The 25,168-nt window shown below is 46.4% G+C and overlaps 1 protein-coding gene and 1 pseudogene across 1 annotated transcript in view; both read right to left on the bottom strand.

Moving 5' to 3' along the window:
• EP300 (EP300 lysine acetyltransferase) overlaps nt 1-21,295 on the bottom strand; it is an 81,455-nt gene extending 60,160 nt beyond the window's left edge. Inside the window, 1 exon segment of the mRNA XM_020982691.2 lies at nt 21,082-21,295. Within this exon segment, the coding sequence (XP_020838350.1) occupies nt 21,082-21,175 (94 nt within the window). The 5' untranslated portion in view covers nt 21,176-21,295.
• On the bottom strand, nt 1,018-10,493 carry LOC144454845 (glyceraldehyde-3-phosphate dehydrogenase pseudogene; annotated as a pseudogene).
• Nucleotides 21,296-25,168: the final 3,873 nt, after the last annotated feature.

The following is a 25,168-nucleotide window of genomic DNA, read 5'->3' as shown; positions in this document are numbered from 1 at the left end:
TCTCCTTGTTTAATAAAATCTGGTTAGGAATTCCCGTCTCCCTCTCCCCTTTTCTCTACTATCTAATCCTGCTGTAATACAAGGAAATCCAGACAAAGTAAGAAAAGGAGGCTTGCTGCTCTGAATCCTGTCAGTTTATCTAACAGCCCCGGTGATAGTTGTTTCAATATATCATTGGCCTGGTTTCTACAAATATTTATTGATTCAAACAAGGCTGATTTAAGTAATGTCATGACAGACATACTGTATTCAGTCTGGACCTAGAAAGCCAGGTTTTCCCCACTGATGGGTGAAATATGTTGTCAAAGTCTGACCTCTGTACAGAATTCTGACCCAACTTTAAGAGAATTTCTAGCAATTTCCATCTAGAGATCACACTAACTTCAGGCATTAAACACGTCTGATAATTGGATGACTGAATATTCAACATAACAGCTGTGCAGACACAGGTTTGTTTTAAGCACAATTAAACACTTTTAGGAATAACGTTTTAGTCTATTCAAGGCTGTCATCTACTGCTTTGTTTTCTCTTAAATTTAGTATCAAGCTACAACTTGTATGAGGTATTCCATTTCAGTCAGTCATTCAATAAGCATTTATTAAGCACCTACTGATATGCCAGGCACGGTGCTAAGAACTGAGAATACAAAAGGCACACTCTGACACACAGGGAGACAACATGCGAACAAACTGTGTACAAACAAGCTATAGAAAAGACAAATAGGGAACAGTCAACACAGGGAAGGCACTAGAATTAATAAAGACTGGGAAAGGCTTCCTATCCAGAAAGTCGGATTTTAGCTGGGACTTCTGGGCATGGGGGTGGGGGAGGGGGGGTGTCAGTGAAAACATCAGAGTCAGGAGATGCAATGTCTCCTGTGAGCAACAGCCCAGGAGCCAGTGTCACCGGGAATGAGAGGCGGGGTGGGGGGAGGGGGGAGGGGGAGAGGCTCTGAAGGGCTCTGGACCCCAGAGGATTTCATATTTGATCCTGGAGGTGATGGTGCTGGGGGGGGGGCGGGGGCAGTGACAGGGCATGGCAGCTGAGCGAAGGCTGGACTGGAGCAGGGAGAGACTCGTGGCAGACTGAACAACCTGCAGGTTATGGTAACTGTCCGGGTGTTGAGGAGATGAGGCCTACCCCAGGGCGGTCCTCGTAACAGAGAAAGGGGGCCTATCTGCACGATACCGCAAAGGTCTTAACAACACATCTGTTGGGAGAATGTCACTCTGTTGTTGCTGCCCCTTTTCAAGGGTGGCCAGGCCGGAAGCCGAGGGTGCAACGGTGACCTCTACAGCAAAAGGAATTTGGGAGGGGGAAGGATTTGGGGGGAAACAAGTTCATTTGGTATGATGGATTTAAGATGTCTATGGGACACAGCGACGATGGTAGGGGAGAAGACCTGGAAGCAGAATGAACGAGAAAGTGCAGCCAGATGTCTGCGGGACATCAAATCTACTAAGCTGCTGGAGATGTGAGACTGGAGGTCGGCAGAGAAGTAGATTTGAGCATCTTCAGCATCTGACGGAAGAGATGAGATCACCAGGTGAAGGAGGCCCAGGACAGAGCCTGTGGGACACCCAGAGCTAGCAGATGAGAATGGCTCCAGGCTGGACTACCTCTGCACCAACAGCTGGGCCAGGCAGTGCTTCCTCACTTGGGACTAGACAGTCTAAGAATTTCCATCTTACCTGGGCTCAGACTGTTCAGGACTTCTCAAGGAATTTGGACCCAAAAGACAGAAGAGATCCGGGATGATGACTAATAAGGATGGAAGGATTAAGTGAAAGTTTTTTGAGGGCAGGGAAGACTTGGGCACAATTGTAGCAGGAGGGCAGCAACCAGCAGACAGGGAGACAATGAGGACAATGGGGGGAGGAGACAGAATGGAGTCAGGAGACCTGTGCGGCTTGGGGAAGGGAAGACAGCAGCATATGGATGATGCTGTAAGAGGAGGGGCTGAGTGTAAAATGAGGGGAGGTCTTCAGCTGAAAGGGTGGGGCAGGGGGAGGAGAGGCTGGGAAGACTGGCTGGGGGCCAGAGCTGTCTCAGGAGGCAGAACGGGATTGCCCAGTAGTAGCAGTGAGGGCCCAGTGAGGTTGTGTAACACACACTTGTGGTGCATCTAGTCCAGATTGCTGGCTGGTTTTCTCCAGCCTTCTTCACAGCATGACATGTGCAGAAGAAACTCTGGCAGTGGAATGGGGGTAGGGTGGGGGTGTAAGAGTAGGGCCGGTGATCCAAGCAGGGCAAGATCGGAAATCTAAGAGGGTGAGGGAAGGGAAGGGAAGAGAAGACATTGTAAAACGGAGGTGGCTGGCCAGGGGGTCAAGATGGGGAAAGGAGGAGCATAAGTAGTGCAGGGATGATGGTCTGAGAGAGCAGAGAGGTGAAAAGCCAGACAAGGGAATGGCAGATTTCATGAACATAAAAGGGTCCATCTATGGGGGATGTCAAGATGAAGACATGACCACCTCTGTGTGTGCCTGAGGTAGGGTGGAAGAGTAAGGAAATTAGCAGGCTGGTAAACTGGGAGGTTATGGTGTTTGAAGGACCATCAGAATATATGCTGAAGTTTCCCAATATGAGGACAGGAGTTGGGGAAGAGCCAGGTATTGAGGAAGTACCAACTCAGCAAGGAAGGAACTGTCATGGAGGTCTGTAGACAACAGCTACCAGGATTTTGATTAGGGCGGATGTGGACTGTGTATGGTCCTCAAAGGAGGAGAGGTTATTAGGTCATGGCGCAAGTGGCCACAGACTCAAAGTGGGAATGTGCAGCCAGGGAGCCAGAGTCACCAAGAGGGAGCCAGCTCTCCCTGTGAACCACAAGACGGAAGAAGCAGGAAAGGAAAAGATTTAAGATGAAAGCCAGTTTGCTGTCTAAGATGAGGCACATTTGTTTGGGACTTTGGGGGTGGGAAAAGGAACCAGGATGTAAGAGGTGGGGGGCGCGGTCTGGATGATCATAGAGAAAGTGAGGCCAAGCAGGATCTGTCAATCATTTGTAACCACTGCAGAGATTTTCTTTTTTTCATTAATTTATTTTGATTTATCAACAATCACTTCCATAAGCTTCTGAGTTTTAAATGTTTCTCCCCCTCCTTCCCCACCTCCCTCATTGCAGAGATTTTCAAAGTCATAGTATTAAGATCTAAGAATGTAGTTCTTTCAGAGCTGTGGCTTCCAAGGGCAGGCAAAAGGGGCAGAACTGGGAGCAGAAGGATTGCTAATACTCTCCTTCCCTAAGGCAGGAGACCAGGCTGGAAACCTGATGGAACAGTCCAGGCTGTAAGGCCCCTTCTCTCTTCTCTCTGGAGGCTGAAGATGAGGCAGGACACTGAACAGAAGCTGGGAGGCCCGCCCACCTTTCCTCTTCCCACTCCTGTTAGAGGCTGAAGACCAGGCAGGAGACGCCATCTTTCCTTCACTGAATCCTAAAGGTGCTTTTACTGAACCCTATACCACCTTTCCTTTCCCCTTTATTACTGAATTTACAGACAGAGTTGCCCATTCCACACCAGTTACAGAACCTCTTACAGTGTGGATTCTATCCTGACGACGACTCTACTGACTCTCGTCCCAAACCTTGTCACTCTAATGGAACAAAATTCCCTCAATGCTACCAGTAACCAACAATTTGCCAAATCATCGAATTTCTAGGCTGATCTAGTCCAACAGAGACCTGAACAGGGATCCCTTCTAACCAGATATTTGGATATTCCACTGCTTCCTGTCAGACATCCTATGATCATGTAGCCACCACTTCTGTAGCGGTGGCCAAGCCCACTTCTGGACAGCTCTAACCTTCCCTAATAAATAGAGTCAAACCTCACCCATTACTCCCATGACTCCTGGGACAGAGGTCCTTAACGTGGGGCTAGTGAGCCTGTTTAATAGTTTGATAACTTTTCAATATAATCCCACATATCTTATTTTATACATCTCAAAAAGCATAATTCTGAGTCATACACCAGACTGCCAGAGGGGTCCTAACACAAAAAAGAATTAAAAAACCCTTCAAATATCTGAAGGCAGATAACCCTTCTAGACGCTCCACTCTCCTAGTGCCTATCACACTGTTTACACCTACAGAGGGCACAGGAGGTCTCTCTTTTCCCTATCTCTTTCCCGGCCCCCCCCATTTTCACACAAACTTTTCTAGTTACAGCTCCCACATCCTGAGTCAGCCACAATCTCCCCAGGCCCACAAAGGAGTTGGATTCTGAGATCCCTACAACAAATGAACTCCATCACACATTCAGGTCATTGATTAAATGTGCTCTCACACACACACACACACATACCCTCACCCCAGACATTCCTAATTACTCTCTGGGTCTGATTCCAAATCCACTTAAATTATGTAATCCATATTTCTCCACCTTTTACATCAGGATAGTATGGAAAACTGTCAAATTTACTGAAATCCACACTTGTTTTCTCTAGAACATTTCCAACTATTTAGAAATCTTGTCCAAAAAAGCAACGAAGTTAACCTGGCACATCATTGTTGCCAAACCCATGCTGGATTTTGGAGGCTCCAATTTACAAACCATCTCTTTTATGACATTTTAGAATCCATGTCAATCTCACTAGCATAAGGATGACAGATTCCTCTTGTATACCCCTTTTGGCCTTATGTATCGACATCAGAATGGTGGAATAATAAATATCATATGGTTTAGGAGGGATAGAATAAAGGAAATGTTCACATTAAGTTCATTAAATGAGGCCAGGAGGATGAGGACAGATCTAGTAAAGTTCAGCATGGCCCAGCCTTCAATCTATAAGAGATCCTGAAGAGCAAACTCTATAAAGAAAAAGACGATCACAGCCCCAGGAGAGCAGGAGTGTCTGCCCTTAAGTGACTTCATTTGTATAGGGCAAGACAAAATGGGTACAGAGAAAGAAATAGATCATAAAAGAAAAGCTAATTTTGGTGGAAGGCATTAAATGTGCTAGAGTTGAGCTCCTGAGGGAAATGAGAGGTTTAAAAAATACTTATTTATAATCTTTCCCTCCCACTGCTCCTCCCCACCAAACAAAGAAGGAAGGGATGGAGAGAAAAAAGAAGGCACCCACTGACATATATCATCTAGCTAAACAAATTCCCACACTAGCCATGGCTAAGAATATAGGACTCTGTGTTTTCAATCTGCCACTACTGGTAAGTGATGTATTTCATCTTCAGTCTTCTGGACTCATGGTTATCAGAGTTCTGATGTTTTTCAAAGCTGTATTCCTCTGTAATATTGGAATTACATAAATTGTTCTTCTAGTTCTCCTCACTCTACTCTGCACCAATTCCTAAGTCTTTCCCAGAAAGTCGGAATTCAAAAAGGCACAATGAGAAGAGAATGCATCCTCCAGGGGATCCCTGTAGGAAAAAGCCATTGTCAAAGAAAAGTGAGACGAGGTGGTGGAATGGACAGTGTGAGGAACAGCAAGAGGTGTGGTCTGGCTGGACTGTGGATACAGGATAAGTGGGGGAAGCAATGCATAATGTATAAGGAGAGAGAAACAGACTGGAGTCAGGTTGTGAAGAACTTGAAATGGCAAATCAAGGACTTTGGATCTGACTCCGGATGTAAGAGGAAGCTGCTGGAGCTGACTGAGCAGTGGTCAGGCCTGTACTTTAGCAATGGATAGCCTGGAGAGGAGAAGGAAGACACAATCAGTAGGCTTGTGGAAATAATTCAGGCAAGAAATGATGCGGCTCTAACTAGAGTGGAAAAAGTGATGATGATGCTGCTTTTCTGGGAAGAGACCAGCTTAAAGTGCTCATCCTTGGTTACCTTGGGTCTGTCTTTAGTCCACTCCTCTTTTCTTCATTAGAAAGGTTTTTTGTTTCCTCTTGAAGAATTCCATTCAAGAGTTCTTCCTGTGCCTCATGTTTTCTTTGGCAGTTTTAGGCCAACAAGTCCAACCTAGCCCTTCTCTTTTCTCTGAGATATGCTCTTCTAAAATTGCTTGCATGTGTGTGTGTGCGCACACTCAGGTTCTAGTTTTTTGCACTGAATGTGGTGAATTTATTGATGGTACACAATATAGGACTCTAGGCTTCTCCCTACTACACGGGTGCTTTGGGACAAGGATGTGAATGGGACATGGGATCCCTAGCACAGGAACACAGGTTAGGAATGTAGGCTCCCCAGTGGTGGAACTCCTTTTATGGCTGGGGATGAAGGTCCATGGCTTTCCACTTTACTCCTTAAAGGCCATATAGGCCATGAGGTCCACTGCAGGTTGCTATAACCAGACTCATTGTCATACCAGTAAATGAGCTTGACAAAATGGTCATCGAGGGCAATACCAGCACTAACATCAAAGGCAGAGGAGTGGGTGTGACTGTTAAAGTCACAGGATACAATCTGGTCCTCTGTGTGGCCCAAAATGCCCTTTGTGGGTCCCTCTGATGCTTGCTTCACCACTTCCTTGATATCATCATATCTGGCAGGTTTCTCTAGGCAGCAGGTCAGATCCACAGCAGATACACACCGAGAGTGGGAACAAGGAAAGCCATGCCTGTGAGCTTCCCATTCAGCTCAGATATGACTTTGCCTACAGCTTTAGCAGCACCAGTGGAAGCAGGATGATGTTTTGGGAAGCACCACGTCCATCATGCCACAGCTTAACAGAGAGACCATATACTGTCTTCTGGGTAGCAGTAATGCCATGAATTGTAGTCATGAGTCCCTCCATGACGCCACAGCTGTCATGAATGACCTTGGCCGGGGGGGGGGGGCCCAGCAGCTGGTAGTACAGGAGGTATTACTGACAATCTTAAGGGAATTATCATATTTCTCCTCGTTCACTCCCATCACGAACGTTGGGGCATCAGCAGAAGGGGCAGAGATGATGACTCTCTTGGCTCCACCCTTCAAGTGAGCCCCAGCCTTCTCCATGGTGGTAAAGACTCCAGTGGACTCTACAACATACTCGGCTCCAGCATCTCCCCATTTAATATTGGTGGGATCCTGCTGCTGCAAGACATAATAGCTTTTCCACTGATCACCAGCTTCCCATTCTCAGCCTTGACGGTTCCCTTGAACTTGCCGTGGGTGGAATCGTATTGAAATATATAAATCATGTAGCTGAGGTCAACAAAAGGGTCACTGATGGCCACAATGTCTACTCCACCTGCGGTGAATGGAGCCCTAGTCACCAGGCATCTAATACAACCAAGTCCGTTAACTCCAACCTTCCCCATCTTGTTTCAGGGACGCGACTGAAGCAGCAGATCCTGGCACCAGGCTTGGGAGAAAAGCCATCAGGCTCTAGTTTAACACAAACAGTTCTGCCTTACTGATTAAAGTTAGGTAGGAAGACTAGTGTCTGCTGTCACTTCCTTTATCTTTGATTCCCATTCACTCAAACCTTGTTCGTCCCCATTCTCCAGGGTCAATCTCCCCCCTCCTCCTGACATTTTAACTGTCTCGTCTTCCCTCTCAGGTTGCTGTTGTCTCCTGGTTCTCAGACTCTCCATGATCTGCCAGGGTAGAAATATGCCTTAAGAATCAGGTTTTAGGAGTTTTAAGAACATATGTTTAAAAAAAATGTTTTCACATGCTACTGGGAAATAAATATAGGAAATGGGGTACAGAAGTCTATCCTGCCCTACAGGAAAATAGAAGGGGAAGGGGAGAAGAGAAGGGGAGAGAGACAGAAGAGAGGACAGACTAGGGGAAGGGATAGTCAGAATGTATGACATCTTGGGGTGGGGGGAGGGGGGAGATGGGGTGAAAATTTGGAACTCAAAAACTTGTGGAAGGGAATGTTGAAAACTAAAAATAAATAAATTTATATTAAAAAAAAGAATCAGGTTTTAGGGGCAGCTACGTGGTGCTGTGGATAGAGCTCTGGCCTTGGAGTCAGGAGGACCCGAGTTCAAATTTGGCCTCAGACACTTGACACTTACTAGCTGTGTGACCCTGGGCAAGTCATTTAACCCCATTGCCTAGCCATAACTAACTAAATAAATAAAAAGTGAAAAAAAAACCGAATGAATGAATAAACGAGGGAAAAAAAGATTGCTCTAATTTCCTGACAGGAGAAATGCAGAACAACCCTAGGGGTGGACAGCTGACAAAAGATGCATCTCATGTGGGGAAAGCTACGGACATACAAGCACAACTATGGACACACAAGACTTAACTAGTACAGCTGTGACATGGTCCAGGCCTTCTGGAAAGCAATAAGCAATCTGGAACTAAAATGTTGAAACTTTCGCATCCAGAGGTCCACTGGCAGGCCTCTACTCCAAGGAGGTCAAAAGCCACAAAGACCCATCCACAAAATATCCAGGAGTAGTGCTTGTGTCAACCAAGATCTGTAATCCAAGTCGATGTCCAGTAGACTGAGGAATGGCTAAACAGACTATCACTGTCCACAGAGCCAGGGTTAATGGGAAGAAGCCAGAGAAGCACAAGAAGAGCATATGACTGACATCAACGATCAGGAGAACAACTAACCCCAAGTGACCAGAACGATGGTGACCCAATGCTGCGCCATTCTACTACCCTGAGGCTGGCCCCTGAGTCTGGCACACATCAAGCTCCCAGTCATGCTGGAGCTAGTTTTGCTGACTTGTTTTTTCTTCCCACTTCCTCTCTCTTTCTTCTTTCTCCATCTTTTGTCACAAAGCTTAGAGTCTTCAGGAGGAGAACGGTGGAAGACTCTGAGCAGTATCACTTCCTTAAACACTGAGAGGCAGTAAAGTAAAAACAAGCTTAAAGAGAGCTTGGTGAGAGGCCCAACCAAACCCAGGTCATCCCAAAAGTCATCGAAGAACAAAACCAGAAGACAACAGTGACAAAAGACAGAGTTGTCAAGACTTCTGCAAAAAATGATCTTTCCAACTCTCAAGGAAATATCGGTGAACCAGAATGTCATACATTGTAAGGATGATTAACTTAGCTATTCTTAGCAATACACTGATCCAAGACAATTCCAAAGGACCCATGATGAAAAATGCTATCTACCTCCAGAGAGAGAACCGATGAACTCTGAGTGTAAATTAAAGCAGACTTTTTAACCTGATGTTGTTTGTTTTACAACATGGCTGATATGGAAATGTTTGCTATGACCACACATGTATAACAGAAAACAAAGTGCTTGCTTTAAGGGGAGGGAGATAAGAGGGAAGGACAGAATTTGGAACTCAGAACTGTTTGAAGTGATTGTTAAAAATTTTACATGTAACGGGAATATTTAATGAAATAAAAATAATTTTCAAAAACAAAATTTAAATATATCAGTACCTACAAACTTGCTTAGGCTTATAATTTGTATTAAAATAATATGAAGGGATTAAGGACAGGCAGGTTTTCATAAACAACATTTTACTTATAGCAGACTACAGCTTTACAGTTACACAATTAACTAAAGAAAAACATTAAATACAAAACCTCTGTGTTTCTCTTGACTACAATTTAAAAAACACATTTGTTCTGGTGACAAAACGTTGCTTCAAAAGCGTGAAGTGTCTCCTGAGCATCAGCTAAAATCCTTAAGGATTCCTTAACAGATGAGATAAGGTAACATCATTCAGTGACCCTCTGATTATTTCTATCAAATGAGACACAAAATGGAGATTAGGCTCCCCTGGCATGTCTGACACTCATAGAAGCTGTCAGGTACCATGTTCCAAGGGAAAAAGGCTTCCCCACCAGACCTCCCTCCCTGTTTGTAGAGGACATTCTCACGATGACTGCACCAAGCTCTGTTATTGCACGCCTCTTAAAACAGATCCATAATCATGCAAGAAGAGTCCAACCTCACTAGAAACCACACTGGAAAAACCAATGGATGATGGTCTCTTTTTCAGACTAAGATAGCCAGTTGAATGGACAACCCAGAGAGTAATACATCAATCTTAGACCCTGAAGTAACCTGAGCTCAGAATTAAATAAACAGATAACAGACTTTTCTAACTTGCTGCAACAATGCCAATATTCTCCTGAGGTAGCTCTTTCTGAAAATCTGAAAAGTTTGAGATCCCACAGTTTCCAAAGAATTAGAGGGTCACCCAAAAAGCAGTTTATTTCCAAGAAACAAATGAGCATCAGGAAACAGCATAAAATGTTTGAAAATTACCTATGACCTGGAAAAGTGAGCTATAGCCAATCCTAGACAATCCCACCAGGATTGTCTAAGGTCTCCCACACGTTTAGGAGGGGACCCTGTAGAACATGGGCAGGCATAGGTGGACAGGTTGTGATCATTGTGGTCAGTTCTCTATCAAAGAGCTCATAGATCTAAAATATCAAAATCAGTTTAAGAAATCAGCATAGACTCCAACAAATTTCACCTCAGGACTGCAGGTCTCAATTCAGGACTCTAGCACCTAACTCCAGGGAGTATTCAATCATTTATAATTTCCAATATCATTAGAATAAGACAAATCAGGGTTATTGATATCAGAGATTAAAGAAACAAGTTGTTCTTAACTTAAAGAGCATAACTAAAATGAAATTTCTGAATTCAATTAGCTTAATTTAAATTGCTTAAAGTTATTTTAAACATTTCCCTCTACATATTTTAAGCAGCGGACAAGAAACTTGTCTAAACTGTTAATCCATGACAATTCTTCTCTATAGTTGCTTCAGCTTGCTAGAGAGATAACCGTAGATTCTCAAAGATCACCCACAAGCTCAGCCTGTTCCTATCAAGCTGAAAAAGCTTTAGAGGTGTAGATAAGTCCAGGAACTGATCCTCTTCAGACCAACCTGAGAAGTGGGCTGAACCTAAAACCCACAACTTTTTAGCATCAATACTTTGCTTGATGCTGGATGGCTCTGAGTACTGGGTATTTTGGAACAGTCAAAACGGCAGCTGCTCTAAAGAGTAATCCAGAGACTCATGGTGGACATAAGTAAGCTGTATCACTATTTCCAGTAATAACCGACCTAAACACAAGAAAGAGCATATAAGAAAAAAACAAAATGGGCCAGTCATGCAGTGAGAGATCACGGGCTGGGCTCCCAAATACTGCACAGGTAGACAGGAACTCTAATAAACACCAAGACCATGGCCTTCGAGGTCTGGGGACCTCTGTGGAAGATGCATGACAGAACATGTGTACACAAACACCCTGGGGGGGGGCGGGGAGGGAGGAGAAGGGGTACAATCGTATATTTACCAAATGGTGGTAACAGCCACATCTAATGAGCGCAATGAATCCAGGAGTCAAGTTTCTCTATACAAGCAGAAGAGTCACAATGAAGACAATGACCCAAGTCTTAAAGCATCTCACCTCGTTCGTTTTAAGACCTGATCGCCAATTAAAACACACACCGACACATTCAAACACGAGGGCTTGCTTGCATTTGGTATGAACTCAGTTATTTGTTGAATGCTCTACGGTACACTTAACGTTAATATATTTATTGTATATTGCAGATGGAGCAAAACTTAGCTCCTTCAATTTTCACAAAATCATAATTAAGCATAAATAATTTTTCTATACAAATTAAGTATTCTAAATACAGAGTCAACTAAACAATTTGGAAATACGGCCAGCTGCCTTCCATTCTAAGATTACGATGTTAAAGAGGGAAATACTGATCTACTAGTTATCTGAAAAGAGCAACAGATGAAAACGGCAAAAATAAAAACAGGGAATGCAAGCAGAAGAAATAAGTCTAAGTGAATTTGTTTCTGTTCAAAAGAAGGAAATGTTACTAAAAACCTGGTGGTATTATGAAAGATATGCTTCTCTAAAGGGGAGATCAATAATGTCTCAGCCAAGCAGCTCTTGGGAGCTCAATGCTTGAATTCTTTTTCCTATCTTGGGTAACTGCCTCGTTGAGCCCTAAAATTTTCTTGGCCCTGTGTCAGAAGAGTTGGGAAAATGGGAATTTGGCCTGGAGCAAAGGAATGGGGTTTGAGCCCACCGGAGTTCATGAGGTAGAGTGAGTCCTGCAAAGCAGTCGCCATTTTGGTTGGTCTCCTTCTTCCCTTGGAGGAGAGTTTAGTTATCTGATAAATCTTAATACTAGCTAGCATTTACAAAGGATTTAAGGTTTGGAACACCCTTTACATATATTATCTTATTTACTCCTGACAGCAACCCTGTGAAATAGGAGTTACTCCCCATTTTACGGAGGAGGAAACTGCAGCTGGGAGACTTACTTAAACTCAGCCACAACTAAGCCCAACTGTCTGTGGCACGAATCTCTCCAGCCCTGCATTTCCTTTTGGACATTTATCCCACTCTAACCCAAGCTCCCAATCTACATCTATCACATTCTTAAAGACTTGAACATAATGGTACCATTTGGATAAGAATCTTTCAAAAATAAGTTCAAAATATCAACAGCCAAGAGAAAGACAAATTATATGCAGATTTCACCTCACACCCATCGAACTGATAAAGACATTAAACGTTGGAAAAAATCAACAGTGGAGGAATTGTGGAAAGACAGCATTCACTGCTGTTGCTGAAGCTGTGAATCAGCACACAATGACCAGCATGTTGAAAAATGTCAGATTATTGGAGAAAAGGCACTCAAGGACCCACACCCTTCGCCCTAGTGAGACTGAGTTACTATACATACCTCTCCAGAGCCTGCCATCCTACAGTGCAGCTGTCCCCTCAATCCCCAGACTCCCCAGCTCTCAGTAAGAAAGGTGCTGTACACCAAAATGATTACAGCAACATTTTTTCATGGTTGCAAAAAACTGGAAACAAAGAGAGTGGCCAACCAACCAGAAAACCGCTCAACAAACTGCAGTACACAGCTATAACAGAACATTAACCCACCATGAGAAACAGTCATCGAGGAATTTAAAGAAATATAGAAAGTCATGAACTGAATAAGCAGAATCAGAATAATATTCACAATGACTATAATAATGCAAATGAAAAGGCAAAGGATGGAGGGCAGAGAGGTGGCACAGTGGATAGAGCACCAGCCCTGGAGTCAGGAGGACCTGAGTTCAAATCCGGCCTCAGACCAAACACTTGACACTTACTAGCTGGGTGACCCTGGGCAAGTCACTTAACCCCAATTGCCTAAAAAAGAGAGAGAGAGAGAGAGAGAGAGAGAGAGAGAGAGAGAGAGAGAGAGAGAGAAAGAAAAGAAAAGGCAAAGGAGCTCAGATCAACGTCAATGATCAATACCGGTCAAAGACAACAGATAATGGCTTCCCTCCTTCAGAAAGAGCTGGGGGCTGGGGTGGGAAAAAGGGACACTTAGTCGTGCCAGTCTTGGACCAGACTAAGGTGGCTGAGGAAGGGAGCATCAATATAACTCTAAAACACCGCAGGACTTCATGTCAGGAGGATTTAAATTCCAATCCTCATTCAGCCTCTTCTGCCAAAATCACCTTCTACAATTCTTTTCTGATGAATATTCTTTCCCATTCTGGCAACTGCCTTCCTCTCTACCCCCTTATTTTTGCTATGTCAGCAATAATTCACTCCCCTCCACCCCCACCCCACAGTGCAGAATCAAAGTACTGGCTCTGGGTCTGGCAAGTTCCAATGACTTGCCCAGGATCACACAACTTTCAGGAAGAGCCAGGATTCAGTCCAAGTCCCTCCAATCCCCAGGTCTGGCCCCCCCCCCCCGCAATGGTACATGCTTGGATACAAAGACCAGCATGATTTGACTGGCCTTTCTCATTCCAGAGAAATACTTGTTTCAATCACCAACATATATGCCAGACACCTACCTGCAACAGAACCATCTGGTATACAAAGTATTCTGTTCGCTTGTTTCAAGGTTAGGGGTTATTCTTAAAGGGAGCTTTTTCTTCCCCAAAGAGCAGCATCGTAGTCCAAACTTTTCTGTTTCACTCTACGTGTGTCACTCCTGTGGCATTAGATTACGTGATCTCTGCGGCTGTCATAACCGTCCTGGCCCCAGTGGCAGCACAGCGGCCAGCACGGAGCAGGGCCCCAAAGAGTTACTGACTGAATTGCACTGGACACGGGTGGGTTGAGTCCAGAGAGATTTCGCTTTGGAGCCCCCTGCCCTGTCACTGGGCTGAGTTGGCCCACAGAGCCAACCCAGTGCCCATCAAGCCACAACTATTTAATTACTTTGGCTTCTGTTGAACCTTAACTAGAAAGAAGCAATGGTAAAAATGTCCAGGTAATAGTTCAGAGGGGGAAAAAAAAAGCTTAAATCAAAGGAAAAATGACCTCCCACATTAAATCTTTGGGGGTTTTTTTGTTGCTTGAATTTCACTAGCATTGGCTTCACTCCTACCACTCAAATTTCCAAAGTCTTCAAGGACAAAACCCACAACTCTTGATGCCATTTCAATAAAATGAGCATCACTGAGTTTTCAGTCCCTGTTGGGTGCACAAACTGGCAGAGCCGCCCCTGAACTGTTTTTATAAATATACCACAAATGGGCATTTTACACGCCCACTAGGAGAACTCGCCCGTCTTTCTGCCTTCCCACTCCTTCTTCTTCTCCCATAACCATTTCCCTTTGGGGTTCCATTTGCAGCCCCCCAGCACCACGGGACAGGGGCTCTAAAGCCCGCGGGTGGTTCTCCTCTTTTCCCTTGCCATCTCCCGGCCAACAGAGCAGGACAGCAAAGCCGAATGGACCTACGGAGCACAGGAGGGGCATGTTCATACACGTATTTCCTCAGGTGCCTACTAGGTACCTACTACATGCCATCTACTACACTGCGCCATCTGTTAGTCATGCCAACAGTCCGACTTCTTCCTTCTTACTCAGAGATGTTTTTGAATACTGGAGTAGATGCAGAATTACAGTGACTTTGGGGAAAAAATTGTAATGGCATCTATCACACCACAGTCAATCATTTGAAAGCCCAGTGAATCATCTGCACTTTGCAGGGAGTTTCAAGGAAAAGAGTAGGCTATGAAGCCCAAGGTCTCAAAATGCAACATTTGAGTGACCCTTAACTGGATTAGGGGGTGTCTCTGATATCCTCCGAGAGCTCTCCAAAATCAGTTTTATTAAAACACCCCCCCCACATACACACATTCCTACCTAAATTAAATTTCTGAATGTAAAATTTTCAGATACCGGATATTTTAGACTAGCAAAGACCCAAAGGCAATCCTTGGATGATATGTTAATATACTAATGATCTTAGGGCATCAGGAGGGGTCTTACCTTGAGGAAGCTGGGTGGTGAAATGGATATAAAGCACTAGACTTGGAAGTCAGGAAGCCCTGAGTTCAAATTCTGCCTCAAGACACTCACTAGCTGTGTGACCCTGGGCAAGTCACTCTACCTCTCAGCCTCAGTTTCCTCATCTGTAAAATGGGGATAGAAATAGCACCTACCTTACAGGGTTGTTTATGAGGATCAAATGAGATCATATTCGTAAAATGCTTTGTAAACCTTAACCAGTCATATACAAACACTAGCTATTATTAGCTGCCCAAGTCACCAACAAATGTGCTTCTCCCTATCTTCTTGCCAAGGCAAATCCACCTTTACATGCACTAGTGACCCCATTTCATCCTCTTTCTTCAACAGATTGCTCCTTCTCATACCTTCTTTCCCACTAATCTTCAATCTCTCCCTAAGTGCTGATTGCTCCCCTACTGCTCACAAACCCATACAGATCTCCCATCCGAGGATATACCCTCACTGGTATCCATCCATCCCTATTATCTCTCCCCCAGTTCAAGAGACCGAACTGTACGGATCTCCTGAGAAGTCCACGTTGTGTGATTCACGTCCCACTCCCTTTCCTCTCATTCTCTTAACTCTGCAGCAGGCTTCAGACCTCAGAATTCAAATGAACCTGTGCTACCCCAAATCCCCAAATCCCAACGACCTCTTAGTGCCCAATGGCCTTTTCTCCCTCCTCACCCTTCTTGACCTCCCTTCAGCCTCTGACAGTCTTCTTGACACCTTGGGCCTCTGGTGACTGTTCTCCTTCCTGGTTCTCCTCCTCCTAGTGAGACCCCTCCCTCCTCAGTTTCCTTTGGCAGATCTTCATCCAGATCACAAAAATAACCATGAGTGTGCCCTCTCCCCATCTTCTCTTTTCCTCCCCTACTAGACTGTTTCTCTTGGTGAACCGTCAGCTCCCATGGACACAATTATTACCTCTACATCCGTGATTCCCAGATCTCCTTATCCAGCCCCAACCTCTCTCCTACTTCCAAGTCTGGAATCTCCAGATTATCGATTACACATAGATATCTACCTGTTACACATCTCAGACTGGATGTACTATGGACAAATTTAATGAGTTCAAAACTGACATTAATGAAACCATCATCTCCCTCCCCTTTCCCCATTTCTAACTTCCCTACTACCAATGAGGGGGCCACCTCCTTCCAGTCACCTTTAGCCCTCTTCTTTCCTGGGCCAGGCCCGACCCCTCACCCAGCTGGGTGGCCTACCTGTCTCCAATCTCTCCCCACTCTAATCCCTCCCTCCACTCAACTGCCAGATGGATCCTCCCAAAGCGCAGATCTGACCAGCTCAACTCCAACGGCTCCCTAGCACCTCCAGGACGAAAGCAGAAAACCCTGTTTGGCTTTTAAAGTCATTCATCATCCGCCCCCCTCCTCCTTTCTTGGCCTCCTTACACCTTACTCTCACAGCCATGTGGTAACACTGGATTCCCCTGTTGATTCTCACAGGACACTTGTATCTCCCAACTTTGAACATTTTTGCATTTAGAGGCAGCTAGGTGGTAAGGTGAGTAAGACCTGGATTCAAATCCAGACTTAGATATTTCCTAGCCGTGTGACCAAGTCACTTCAGCTGTCTGCCTCAGTTTCCTCAACTGTAAAATGGGGATAATAACAGCACCCAAATGAGATGATGTAAAGACCTTACTCAGCACAGTGCCTGGACGCAGTAGGTGCTTCATAAAAGCTTATTTCCTTCCCTTCCATTCTGCCTGTTGTCCTCCCGTGCCTGGAATTCTCTCCCTTCTCTTTCTCTATCTCCTGGCTCCTTGGCTTTCTTCAAATCCCAGCCCAAATCTCTCCACCAGAACCCCTTCCCAACCCCCCTTAATTCCCGCCCCCCCCCTCGAAGGATTATCGCCAATTTATCCAGGACCTTATCTCACCTTGCTGGTACCTAGTTGTCTGTGTATTGTCTCCCCCAGGGCAGGAACTCTACAAAAGCAGAACCGTTTTTTTGCTTTGCTTTGTATGACCAGTGCTTACTGAGCACACAGCAGGTGCCTAATAAACGCTGGTGGGCTGACCAACACTTCCGAACCTCTTCCTTTTAATCTAAGTGCTACCTTCCTTCAGTCCAAGACCAGTGTTATCTGTGTCGATCCATGCTAGTGGCGCATGAAGTACTCACTCTGCACAACAAACACATGGACATGAACTCCAAACACAATGACAAGACCAAGTCAAAGGATGCCATCAAAGCTTTCGGAAAGCTTTGATATGAGTGATCTTGGCAGCACGATATTTCATCTCTCTAAATTTTCTCTTCATTCAAAGCTCCCCTAGATTACGGCCAGACTTCCTCAAGCTGTGACTTGTGTGGGTCAGATCAATCAGATCACCCACCATCGGTCGAGGACGTCAGAATGGGGTTTCCTAGATTTCAATAGGAAGTTCCACCTTTGAGGTTCTCCAACTAACCTGCATGCTCTCTCAATCTGATGGGTTATGAACACACATTTAGAAATAAAGTCAAGCCAATAGAAAAGGCTTTGTTGTCATGGTTTTTCACACAGGTACTTCAACTTGACTGTCATTCCTTAATTCATTTATATGAAGAGACTGATGTAGATTTTAGTCATTTTTTTAAAGTACTAATATCGGTCATTTCAGCAACTCTGCAGAGTCGCCTTCTGCAAAAAGAAAGCCTTCTTTGCAGATCTGATAGATCTAAAAATCATGACTAGCTCCTAAATTCACCTTATCACCTGTTTACCTCCAAGTCTGGCACTAACTTGAAGTTCCCATTGGCTCCAAGTTAAGATGTTCAAATACAAGTCTAATATTCTCCCAGTTCTAAAAACTTAACTTGATAGAAGTCATTCAAATCAAGTAGGTAAAAACAAGAGAAGCCCCGGAACCATCTTAAGGCACTCTATGCTAGGACAGTCCCATTCAAAGGCTGAGCCATTTAACCCGGGCTGGGCCATTGCATTTGCTTTGACCTTTTGCCAAGAACCAACCTGGGCTTTCAGTTTCTTAATTTATTATCATTTTCACTTGCTTGTCAAAATTCCTGGATACTAGGTTACTACAAAGGCACACTTATTAACAAGGTAACTGATGATCAAAAAAGAAGAAATTTCCTGGCATTAGCCTCCTTCACTCAAATCCATCTCCAATGCCACTAGCAATTACGTCTTAAAAGCCATCCTTAGTGCAGTGAACAGCTTCAGTTTGTAAATAATCACTAACAGAGGACTCATCTTTCCTAAAGTTGAAATACAGAATCTGAAGTGTTAGAAAAAGGCCAAAGAAATTGGCTGCAAAAGTATACTGAAACTACCTGTAAGTTGGAAAGCACTGAATATTAAAATGTAAAAGGATTTATGAACTGTTATGTCAAGAAAACTGTGAAGCTTCTTTCCTCAAGCAAGAAGACAATTGTATCTAAGTTAAAATATTAGCAAAAAAGGCTCTTACCCCTCAAGTGGAGGGTTGGTGGGGAGAGGTGAGAAATACACGGTGAGGTCAAAACTGGAGAAAGATGAAGCAGCTGAAGCAAAATGAAAACCTCATCTGATAAGCAAAGATATTAATTCAACTATTGAGCCAACAAAACTTATAAAAATAACTCGTGAACACATTTAGAATTCTCTCAATCATCCAAAGGGATCTTAAAGTAGCAATACAGTGTGTATAACAGAAGAGGAGGAATTAGACAATATCTAGTCTACACGCTAAAATCCTGGAGAAAAAAAAAAAGCCAGGTGCTTACTTCATTCCCTATTACAAGAGGGAGAACTCCTCAGTTCTGTACTCTCGGCACTCCCAGCCCAAGCAGGCCAGTCAAGATTAGCCAACAGAAAAAAACCAGAAGAAAACCATGCCAGACCTTTCTTTCCTAACCCAAGGATCACTATTAAATAGCAAGTTTTCTAAATCTTCACAGAGCTTACTATCTTTTGCATCATAACTAAAACTCAATAAGGAATCACTTCAAAAGCTACTCAGTGAAGTTACTTCGGGAGAGAGACAACAATCTAACAGAGGAAAATAATGTCTTTAGTGAGCTACTGAAAATCAACTGAAACATTCAGTCAGCTACTATTCTACTATTAAAGATGCCAGTTACTGTGGAAACTAAGGAAATCTCTAGTAAGAAGCAAACCAAAGCTAACACAGAGTAGGCACCTGAATAAATCATTTCCATTCATTCATTCATAACTAGAATTAACTTACTGGAAATCTGCATTCTGACCTGCAAAAATTAAGAATTTGGATTCTTGTGAATTCATTTTTTACAGGAATTAGTTGCCTAAAATTAGACCCTGAGAAATAAAAAAACGATCTCTTATCTGTAAATGTATGAAGCAGCCAAAATATCTTCCCATAGGTCTGTGCTCACCAACATACCCAAATTTCAAAGTAAATGATTCATAAATTAGCCCCTATGTTATTAACAAAGGCCCCACTGTTTAAATGGATGAATGTTTAAATGGTAGATCTACAGTTAAAGAGTCAAATTTGGAATGCCTTTCATTAAGTCACTGAAGTATGGAAGAAATGTTCAACAACAATATCATACCTCATTTATAATCACTCCTCCTTTTTACCACAGGAGAGAAGGACCTGGGTTTGATGAAACCCCAGATGGAACAAACCCAGTCTTAACCTTTAAAACCAATCCCCTATTACAAAAATCCGCTACCCTCCTATTAAACCCACCTCAAGAGTCAACTCAAAGCATTGGTCAAATTCCCGTTCTTCCACTATAAAATGGTTTCTTTCCCAAAAGGCTAGAGAAAATTCTCCTCAAACCTGAGGATATGAAATTTGCTTAGCAAAATAAATGCACACATTCCATCTTCCGGGATACGATGAACTATGCCCATCTATTCCGAGTGAGCTGTATCAGATGTTCCCAACCCAGTGCCTGATCGAGACCGATCCTTCACAGCGGGAGCGACAAGGTCTCCCTTACTGTCAGATAGATGGCCAGCCATTTTTCCTCTTCGTTTTCCCGGCAGCTCTAACTACATAACGGCGAACAAGGAGATCGGTGCCATCGGGGATCACAACTAAACCCAGGCTGGGAGAAGCGAAGAGTGACTCCTCATTTCTCTACCGACACACAAACACACCGAGTCCAAAAGAGAACGGAAACACCAAGAACTGCGAATGTTAAAAACCTGAACCAAAGTCGAAGCATCCAAAAATCTAAACCAGTCCTTGCCAACTAAGTTCCAGTGCAACCACTTCGCGGTTTGTTGGAGCCTGGAAACCTACAGCTTCGTCCGCAACTATCCAGCCCGGATTTCGGGGCGCCTCGATCCCTAATTCCGTACATCGCTTTCCAAACCCAAAAAAAAGCCAAGGGAAGAAAATCGAGAGCAAGCAAGCCCCCCCCCCCCCGAGCCAACCTAACCCTTCTCCTCGCTCTTCTTCAACCTGCTAAGCCTAAAGGGGAGCTTCAGACATTTTGGTCTGAGCATTCGAAGCAACGGGAGATGCGGAAAGCTCGGTCCGTGCATACTCCATATTGATTCCGAATGCCCATAGTACAAAACCCCAAAACTAACTAAACTGCAGGACTGCAAGGGAAAGGAAAAGGTGAAGACGACTCGTACGTCCAACCTTCGAAACCCAAGACCTAAAAGGAAAATACTCAGGACCAATATCAGCCCAAATCCCCCAGATCAAGGAAAAGAAGAGGAAGGGAGGAAAAAGTAGGAAGTGGGGAGGAAAACACCCGTGCAGGCACGGGGGGGGGGGCGCAGGCTGGTCAGCCCGGGGTGGGGGGTGGACTCGGGGCCCGGAAGATGATAGGCCCTCGCAGGCAGCCGAAGGCGCAGCGGCCACAATAATAAGGGCTCACCCCCCCTCCCCAGGACCAGGCCCCCCTCCCCGGCCCGGGCATTGGCCGTGCACCTGGGGCCGGCCGGCCGCGGTGGGGGGGAGTGTGGGAGCCCGGCGGGCAGTGGGACTGACCTGTGCCGTCGCTGGCGGCCACCGAGAGGGCCGGAGAGGCGAGCTTGGGCCGCTTGGGGGCGGGCGGCCCGGGCTCCACCACGTTCTCGGCCATGGCTGCGGGCCGCGGGCGCCGCTCGGCTCCGCTCCGCTCGGCTCGGCGCTGCTCGGCGCTCTCTCTCTCGCTCCGGGCGGGCACACTCACGCACACTCACACTGGCTCCCACGCACGCTCACGCTCACGCACGCTCCCCCCCTAGTGGCGGGGCCGGCGCGGCTCCCGGCCGCTCGTCGGGGCGCTGGCGGGGCTGGGGCTGGGGCCTGCGGGGCGCCATGGGCCGCGGCCTCGTCGCCGTCCTCATCGCCGGCCCGGGGGCTCGTCGTCTGCGCTCGGGTCGGGGCCGGGCCGCCGCCTCACATCGTGCTGCCGCTGCCGCTGCTGCTGTTCCGGCGGCGGCGGCGGCGGCGGCTCGGGCCGGGGCCGGGCCGCACCGCGGGGCCTCCTCCGCCCGCCTCCGCCTCCTCCTCGGCCTGGGCCTCGCCTCCGCCTCCTCCGGGGCCGGGCCGCGCACCCAAACAAAATGGCGGCTGTTGTTCGTCCGCGGCGCGGCGCTGGCTGCGCTGCGCGGCGCCCGCTCGCCTCGGCCCAGGCCCCGCCTCGCCTCGGCTGCGCTCGGCTCGGCTCGGCTCGGCTCGGCCACGCTCGCTTCGGCTCCGCTCGGCTCGGCTGCGCTGCGCTGCGCTGCGCTCCGCTCTCCTCCGTCCGCTCGGCTCCGCTCCGCTCGGCCCAATCCTCCCCCCTCCTCCTCCTCCTCCTCCTCTTCCTCCTCCCCCAGCCCTCCTCCTCCTCCGCCTCCGCCTCCTCTTGCTCCTCCTGCTCCCAGGCGAGCGCCGGCGGCGGCGGCGGCAGCAGCAGCAGCAGCGGCGGTGGCGTCGGCAGCCGCGGCGGCGGCGGAGGCAGCAGCAACAGCAACAGCAACAGCAACAGCAGCAGCAGCAGCAGCAGCAGCAGCAGCAGCAGTAGCAGCAGTAGCAGTAGTAGCAGCAGCAGCAGCAGCAGCAGCGACGGCGGGGGCCGGAAATGAGCCAAGGGGGGGGGCAGGGGGGCGGGGCCGAAGGCGGACGGACGGACTGCGGCGGGGGGAGGGGACCGTAGGAGAAGGGGCGGGGCCTGCCCCCTTCCGAAGGGCTCGCACAATGGGCGCCGAGAAGCCCGCAGGAGGCGGGGCCCTGGCCAAACCCGGGACCGCCCCCTCCTCTGCTTCCTCACGCCCGCCGGTCAACGACGCACAGGGGGCTTCCGCAAACTCCCCGAGCGAGCGTCATTCTTAAAGGGGAGGAGCGGGAGGTGGGGGGGGAGCAATTTAAAGTCGGAGGGTAATGACGGCTCGAGAGCTGCTGGCGCTGGCCTCCGCTGGAGGAGAGAAGAGGAAGGTGCTACGCCCTGAAATGAGCCAAGTCACTGCGCAGGGGTTACCTCCTAGTGCGCCCCGACTGTTCTCAGCCCCCAGCTAAAAGACTCGGCTTCCTGCCCCCTGCCTCCCCCCGCCCCCACCCCGCGGCCTGATTAATAAAGAAAATGACATTTAATTATTCAGAAGCGCTGGCCCTCCAGAGGCCGCTGTGGCCACCACCCCCTCCTGCCCGAACGGCAGGTGTTGCCCCCATGAAAAAACCGAGGCTCAAACAAGTGTACCAGCCTCAGAACCGAGGTGGGTACCGAGGTCTAGAGCACTTTCAAAGGCTTAGTCGCACATCTAGAGCTGGGAAAAATCGCCCAAGCTGACGGCCCCCCTGCCCCTCTTTTTTACAGAAGAGAAAACTGAGGCACGGGCCGAAGTGCGGTTTGTGTGCTTTGCCCACAGCAACCCAAGTAGTATTGGAACCTCGATCCGCTGCAACTGGAGCAACACTTCCCCCCCCGACCCACCATTGCCTTCCAGCCCTGGTTTTTCATTTGATGTGATGAGGCTGTTAACCTGCTGTCCACCGATGTGTTTTTTTGGTGTTTTGATCGCTGCACTTCAGTTGTACTCGTGTGTATTTTATTTTATTTTGAATACCATGATTCTGAGAAAGGCTCCATAGTTTCCTGACTGACCACGGGGACATAAACAATGTGGAGAACCCCTGGTTTTGACACCTTTCCCTTTTAGCCTATATGGGGTGGGGGGGTGGAGCAAGCATTTATTAGAGCCTATTAGGTGCCGAGCACTCCAATAGTACTTTACAAATGGGATCGTTGTAACTATGGATTGGGAGGCAGACAGAGGACCACGGTTCAAGCTGTTACTGTTTGGGAGAGCTTGGCAAGACATCATCCCTTTGGTACAAACCAGAGTCAGAGAACATGAAATCAAAGTTTTCCCGTGGCACTTAATGCTTGTATGACCCCTGGGCATGTCCCCTCCTCTCTCTGAGCTTCAGTTTCTTCATACGAAGGAATAAAACAAAAGAAAACTTGGACAAATGGTTTTTGAAGGTCCTTCCAGCTTTTCTGTGATCCCTCTGTTCCCTGTTCTACAAAATGGAAGTTGAAGAGGAGATAGTGGATTTCCCCTCCCTCTATTTTAGGTCTTTAACGGAAGTCGGGATGACCACCTGTCAGGTGTGTGATAGAGGGAGGGGATTCGATTCTGAGGTCTGGCCAAGATGGCCACTGGGGTCCCTTCAGAGTCCAATTCTTTGCTATTGCTAAATCGAAGGGCTCTTCAAGCTCCAGAGTATAGAATCCTAGTGTTGTCCATGAGCCATCCAACGATGGAAACAGCCTGGAACTTAGATTGTGGAAAAACTAAGATTCAAATTTTGTCTCTCTCTTCCTTTAGTTTCATACTCATGAGCAAATTGCTCTTAGCCTCAGTCTCCTCCTCTGTAAAATGGCTATAATAAAATATAAAGTACCTGTATTTGTAACCCCACTGATTAGCACATACTGAGCACAAGATAAATACTTTTCATTCGTTTCTTCATTCATAACTGCCTCACTGGGTGCTCAGGAGGTTCAAATGATATAATGGATATAAATTGATATAATGGACGTACATTCAGTGTGCAAAGAAAGTAGAAATGCCAGACAAAGTATTTTACCGCTGCTGGTTGGAGCCTTCTCCTCTAAGAACATTCCTTTACCTCCTTTAACCACATTTCCTGGCTTTCTTTAAGCCCCATCTCAAATCCCAAGTTCTGAAGAAAGCCTTCCTCAACCTCTCTTAATTCTAATGCCTTCCGTTTCTTAATTATTTCCTGTTTATCTTGTATGTAGCTTGTTTGTACGTATTTGCTTGGTGTCTTCCCCCAACACACCCCAAGAACTTGGTATTTGGCCTGGCACATGTCGTTTCAGTCGTGTCTGACTCTCTTTGATCCCCTTTTGGGATTTTCTTGGCAGAGATACTGGAAGGGCTTTCCATTTCTTTCTCCAGCTCATTTTACAGATGAGGAAACTATGGCAAACAGAGTGATGTGTCTTGCCCAGGGTCACACAGCCAGTAAGTGTCTGAGGCCTCAATTTGAACTCAGGAAGATTTGAACTTCCTGACTTGAGGCCTGGCACTCTATCCACTGTACCACCTAGCTACCCTGGCAGCTGCCCTGACTGACTGGCACTTAGGAATCACTTAATAAATTCTGGTTGAATGATCTATTGAGGAAGCTGAGGCCTAGAAGTAGAAAGGGATTTGGCCAAGGTTAACATAGCTATTGAGAAGGTGTTGGGATTAGAACCCAGGTCTTCTGAATCCAAATCCAAGGCTCTCTCTACCATGTAAGTTTGTCTCTTTTACTGCAATGGAAAGAAACTAATAATAACTAGCATTTATATAGCACCTACTATATACCAGGACTATGCTAAGTGCTTTACAATTATCTCATGTGATTCTGACAATAACCGTGCACTATTGTTAACCCCAGACTGTAGCTGAAGAAACTGAGGCAAGTGAAGTTTAAGTGATTTGCCCAGGGTCATTGTGTCTGAACTCACATTTAAACTCAGGTCTTCCTGACTCTAGGCCCCACTCCACACACATACCTCCCCTCGGAAAGGAGTGTATAGAGAGGGAAGAGAAGGGTAAAGCAAAGAACGTGTTTCTCTGAGATGATATCAGAA

This window comes from Phascolarctos cinereus, unplaced genomic scaffold (assembly GCF_003287225.1).
Source record: "Phascolarctos cinereus isolate Bilbo 61053 unplaced genomic scaffold, phaCin_HiC Scaffold_1;HRSCAF=81, whole genome shotgun sequence".
NCBI classification, from domain to species: Eukaryota; Metazoa; Chordata; class Mammalia; order Diprotodontia; family Phascolarctidae; genus Phascolarctos; species Phascolarctos cinereus.
This window is presented reverse-complemented; position numbering and strand designations above follow the sequence as displayed.